This window comes from Phalaenopsis equestris, unplaced genomic scaffold (genome assembly GCF_001263595.1).
Source record: "Phalaenopsis equestris unplaced genomic scaffold, ASM126359v1 Scaffold001070, whole genome shotgun sequence".
Classification (NCBI taxonomy): Eukaryota; Viridiplantae; Streptophyta; class Magnoliopsida; order Asparagales; family Orchidaceae; genus Phalaenopsis; species Phalaenopsis equestris.
This window is the reverse complement of record NW_018165509.1, coordinates 14036-20048: the sequence shown is the minus strand read 5'-3', so window position 1 is coordinate 20048 and position 6013 is coordinate 14036. Positions and strand designations below refer to the sequence as shown.

Genomic DNA, 6013 nt, shown 5'->3' with positions numbered 1-6013 from the left:
CCTTATTTTAAATGTGTTAGACACGCATTGGGGCCCTGGTTGTGAAAGATCTGATTTCGAGCCTAGCTAGAATCAACTTGAAGGATTTGATGCATGTTAAAATCGATTCCGGCTTGTTTTATTTGATTTCAAGCAAGCTCGACTTGAAATTGAATCGAGCTTGAAATCTAAACTAGTGCTCATTTCAATTGATCAAACTTTAAATAAATGAATACAAGCAAATTGCAAAAAAGCTTTAAAATTCTACCACTTATTAAAGTTTAAATTCTACCACTTATTGATCCAACTCTAAAATCGGGTATATTTGTCCTTCTTTGTACATGAAATGATATCTTTATTTATAATGGAGAGAATACAATATGATGATATTACCTTTTTACCCCTATTTTAATGGGGGTTGTACAAGATATCATAAGTTACATGTATGAGTTTATATCGCTCGATTGCTTTTTAGACTGTTCAGTTGAGTTTGTATTGCTACAGATCGACAGGTTCAGATTGATCAAGTGGGCTTTGTTAGTGTTGGTGGTAGGCTGAGATCAATTGACTTCGGGTCAGCAGGACTGGCTCGGTCGGCTAAATTATTCTTTGACTACCCTTGATAATATATTGGGGAGCTTCTGGAGACTCGAGATATAATTGGAGATGATGAGGGGCTGGATCTTTCATCGAATTCGCTTCTTCTTGTCAGTTGACTTGGATGTCTCTTTGTACTATTTATGATTGACTGCTCGAATTCTGGTTATCCAATCATCTTTCCTAACTCGGCCGACTTTGACATTACTTGCTTTGGCTGGGATGATTAAGTCTTATAGGATAAGTGGACCTCCTTGTCTCCTGTCAGTGGGGATGCTTCGTTCTACTCCTCTCCTCAGGGCCGTTAGATCACCTCAGGATTAGCGCCGACACATTTTCAATGTGCATGTTTTAGTTCTTCGATTCTCATACTTCTTAAAAGCTATGATGTGATAATAATAAGGGAATTTAATGTAAATAGTATATAACATTAATTCTTAATTAATGATTCAATAATTGAACTCTCTTAATTTTCGCATCTTTTATCATTTATAAATAAGGCATGATAGGACTAGTTGATATTTTATATTTTCTTTGTATCTCTTCTCATTTGGATTGATTGATTTTCAAGTATTGTCATGGAGAATGCGTCAAATCCTCGGTCAGTCCCCCCAACAAAGACATGATTTGTGTCGCCTTCTAGAAGAACAATATTGCTTGGAAGCTGAAAAGAAGAAAACCGATGTTGATAATAGAAAAGTGATTGTGTCAGCGGATCATTTGGGGTCATCTGATTTGTTCCTTGGTCCTTGGTGGAGGAACATTCAGGCGATCGGTATGGCGACTCAATCTTCTATTGCGACACATGACATGTCGACTGAATATACCGCACAAGAAGTCGAATAAGGTGGTGCTTTGCCGCCGCACTGGACGTAAGAAGTTGCTGGTGCCCTGACGCTACCTAGTAAGGGTGTCATGTCTGTTTCATGATTTGAGTGAGATCGATTCATTGGTATGAGGAGACTCGGTCTTATTTGTTAGGTTTTGATTTTTTTTCTTGGTCTCCTTTTCTTTATGATATCTTTTGATTTAGTTGGCCCACTAGACTCGGGTGATGACTTGCCTTTAACAAATGTTGGTGGAATTTCGACCACGACGCTAGCGGTGGCTGCCCAGGCACCTGCAAAAGCAGCCGCCCCCTGAGCGACGATGGTGGGATTGAACGCCCGAGCAGTCTTTGTAAGGCCCGTGAAAAAGCAACTAATGGACGCCGAACATCCCTCGGTGGTTGGCTCACCGTGGAGACAAGATTGAGAACTTTGCTCGGTCGGTTGGGATTCAATGAGAGGAGTAGATATGCTAGCCGCTGGTTCAATTGGAGAAATTGGAGAGGATGGAGGAGGAGATGACCGCTCTCCACCAAGAATTGTCGGGCATCTACGATACATGCCTCATACTTCGGGCTCAAGCCAAGAGAGATTGGGTGAACGAAATCAAGTTAGGGGATAGGTTTTGTATAGAGACTGCATTGGCGGGGTTATGTCTTGATTGAAGCGGTAGACGTTTCCCTTGTCAAATATTTTTCTTAGACTAGCTTCCAAATGAAATTTGTAATATTTTTTTTTTTTTGAAATAAAATTTATCTTTCTTGTCTTGCTTCATATGTTGATATGATTCTTCTTTCAGTGCATTTTTGAAATTCTTGTGCAAATCTATTTTCACCCATGTACGATAGTTATGCTCCTTTCATTTTTCTATATATAAAGACGAGCTAGATTGACGCAATGCTTTTACTTCCTTTTTCTCTTCACTTCTCTTCACTCCCTCAACTTTCTGCTCTTCGTGCTTTTTTTGCTGACTCTTAAATATTCTCTAAAAGCCTTCGGGGCGATCGTCACAATCAACGATTGACTATGACTCAAGGGGAGGTGGATTGACCACAGGATGCTTGCGTCTGCGATTCCACAGTCAAGCTACGGGTCGTTAGGGTAGCACGACCATGCGATTACTTTGTATGGCCTTGACCTCTTCTGCAGTGATCAATTTCGTTGTGGCTTGAGAATGCCTCTCTGTCGTGACTTGCAAGCTATCTTCAACCAATACAAAGTTATTCCCACTCATATCTGCCAAATTTCACTGCTGCCATTATGACCTTTGTCATTTTCTGCTGACGGTTAGAAATTCACTGGTTGATGGATCTCTTCACATATTTTTTCTCGTTTTGGGTTGGCCTGGACGGTTATGTTCAGTTTGCCTCTCTCGACAAGCTTCACTTGTTAGGGCTGGAAAATAGGGGGAAGGATAGGAAGCTTCGGTTCTTCTCCCTCGACTGAAATATCTAGAATGTTTCATTTCGTGCTCTCCCACCAATTCAAAGGTGATGGATCGAGTACTGGTGGAAGCAACATGGGTCGAAGTGCAATAACCTTCGGTCCACTAATATCTTGATCTAGTAATTGTCGACCGGGTGCTACAATCGGAAGTGTTTTGGCGAATGACGGATGCAGATTTGGTAGCTTTTGATGCTCGGGGAGGCTAAGAGGGAAACAACGGCTGCTTCTCGAGCTGTAAAGAAGAAGTCATGAATGACTGCTCGTGTTGAAACCTCCCGTCCCAAGGCTGCCTAAGTAGCAGGTCAGGAGTTGCCTCTGGTGGTCCATCCTGACAAAGGCCTTATAGGTGCGGAAATAATTTATTCTACGTCTAAATCTTCTGTTGTTTTCAAAGGATCGCCACTTGTGAGCTAATCCTTATAGAGAGATGAGCTTCTGATGCCTCCTATTAAAAGCTTTCAATCAGTTGCGAGTCCTTCAGATGTGCAACACCAAGAGATTGAGAGGACACCGAGAAGAGTAAAGTTGAGAGCGGTGTCGAGGGGGAGGCCTCGGTAGAAAGACCGAAAGCGAGATCCGTCTCCCCTTAGTCTTCCATTCTGACATTCATTGATTTGTCATCAAGGGATGAAGCCGGCCGCCCTTCTGCAGTTAGCTCAAGCGAATGAGTTTGAGCCCGAGCCTCCTAGCCAATAGGTGGTGCGTCTCCATAATGGAAAATTCTTGCAACCGATCCGAGTGTCCCTCCCTTTCCCCCACCCTGATCCCGAAAGAAGCGGAAGAGTACCCTACTTGCATGGGTTTCAATGCAATGGGAGAGGGCGAAGGTGAGCACTATCTAGGATAATCAATTCGCTTTGATCGATTTGTGGAGATATTGATGCTTAGATTCCCTTGTCGTGGCTCTGTACCCTCAACGGTTTCTGACAATGATCAACTATCTCGGATGATCAATTCGCTTTGATCGATTTGAGGAGATATTGATGTTTAGATTCTCCTATAATGGCTCTGTACCCTCAACTATCTCTGATGTGATATAATCTTGATATTTCAAGGAGGTTATCCATGAGCAAACTCTCAAGCCCGGGCTAGATGACCGGTCGGTGTTAGTTGATGGTCTGGTAGCTTCTCACTTCCAATCGACGGTCCTTCTAGAGGCTAATGAAAAATTGTCGAAGGCCAAGGAGAGAATGAATGTGATAGAAAAATTTGCAAAGGTTGTCAAAGTCGAAGTACTCAATTTGTCAGAGTTGTTGTTTGTTACTTAAGGAGAGAATCGGGCTCTGAAGGATGCAATGGCGATGATGAAGACGTCTGATGAGTTCTCTGTTGGATTTTCTTCTACTCTCAGCAAGTGGAACTCCTCACTACACAGCTCAGGGTAGGAGTGTTCTTCGATGTCGGCCAGATGATAAATGCGAAGCTGGTCTCCTCTGAGCGGGCTGATGTGGATAAAATTGCTATCTTTTTGATTCAGAAGCAACAGTGAGGACGATGGAGGGGGTCATCAAATGTTTGACTCTTCTTTGGCTTCATCTGTAACTTTAGGAATCTTTTTTTCTTTTTGATCTCTAGTAAAGAAACATATAGAAAATTCTTTGTAAATTTTCAATCATGAAAAAAAAAGTAAAGCTTTTGGATGATTTTCACATTCTTTTTTTGCATTTTACTTTTTCATTATATTTTATTTTTCTTGTAATAAATACTTGTAATGATTGATGAATTGACTTTTCAAAGATGATTACCAATGGTAGCCCATAAAAGCATATGAGATCTGCCCATATGAAGTTCTGAACGACCTCTATGCTAATTAGAGTGAGCGTCTTAGCTTCGATCCAATTGAAAAAATAATCCACAACGACAAGAAGGAATTTGCACTAGCCTCGCGATGGGTGAAAGAATTCAAGGAAGTCGAGCTCCTAGTGAAAGACCATTACCAACGATGGGTTGTAGTTTGTGTGTTGATGTTGTAACGGTACATATTTTTGACATTGCCTGCATTTTCTTGTGAATTTATCGACATCTTTTAGAAGTGTCGGGCATAAATAACCCTGTCGTTGCACTCAATATGCTAAAGTTTTTACACTGGAGTGACTCCCACACTCCCTTGAGTGTATATTTCGGAGTACATCTTCTATCTCGTTTTCTTTTATGCACGCCGGGTATAGCGATGTGATTGATCTCTGTAAAAGCTCTCCTTCGATCAAAAGATATTGGCTGCTTTGATTTTGATTTGTTTTGGGTCGGTAAATTCTTCTGAGATTTTCTCGGTCTCAAGGTATAGGATGTGGGGATCCACCTAACTATTTGGCCCTTCGGTTTCCAGCTCCATCACTTGTTTTTTTTCAATAGTTAGTCGGACAAGCTTTTGATGCATCTCCTCCCCAAAGCGAATGCATTTGGATAGGAGGTCATCTACATGGTTGTCCTCTTGAGCGATATTTTCGACCTTGAAGGCCTTGATTTCCTATCTCAAACCATCATCTTATCTTTGGCCTCTATTTGTCTGTTCACTTAACACTATTATCTACAAGATAGATTTCACCAGAAGATATTAAACGCCCTTCTCATAAGCGAAACACTGTATAATAATTAAAGTTTTGTATTCAACTTGGGTGTTGGTGACTTCGAATTAAATTTCGATTGAATGGTATAGTTGTTTCCTGGTCAGACTTGTCGAAGTAAGAACGAGACTCGCCTCAGTTTGGCTAGACGCGTCCTCAATGTGCAGGATTCATGTTTGGCTATCGGCTGCAACTTTTTCGCCCAGCTCGCTTGGTTCAAAAGAATATGTCAGGAAATCAACTAACGCTTGTGCTTTGATTACGGTCTAGGGCACATAAGATACATCGAATTCATTGAGTTCCACCACCCATTTGAGGAGCCGACCGAAGTGATCTGGCCTAGTGACGACATATTTGAGCGGGTGATGAATAATGAGTCTGACTGTATGCATTTGAAATTACGGGCGAATCATGCGAGCAGAAATAGCGAGAGAAAATGTTAGTTTTTCCATAATTAGGCGCTTAAGCTCAACGCCTCAGAGGACTTGACTTACATAGCTCCTCTCGGATTAAGACTGAGTTGATGACTTTAAGTTCGACCCCCAAACGTAGAGAGTGCTCTTGTTTTGATTTTGCGCTTTGGAGTGGTGGCGATGTTAA

At 41.5% G+C, this 6013-nt stretch overlaps 1 protein-coding gene across 1 annotated transcript in view; it reads right to left on the bottom strand.

The window, feature by feature from the left end:
• Positions 1–1964, bottom strand: part of LOC110032956 (COBRA-like protein 1) — a 6610-nt gene extending 4646 nt beyond the window's left edge. Inside the window, exons 1-2 of the mRNA XM_020736754.1 lie at positions 1640–1964; positions 1404–1495 (exon numbers count right to left, since the gene is read on the bottom strand). Of these exons, the coding sequence (XP_020592413.1) occupies positions 1404–1495; positions 1640–1964 (417 nt within the window). The remainder of the gene's footprint in view (positions 1–1403; positions 1496–1639) is intronic.
• Positions 1965–6013: the final 4049 nt, after the last annotated feature.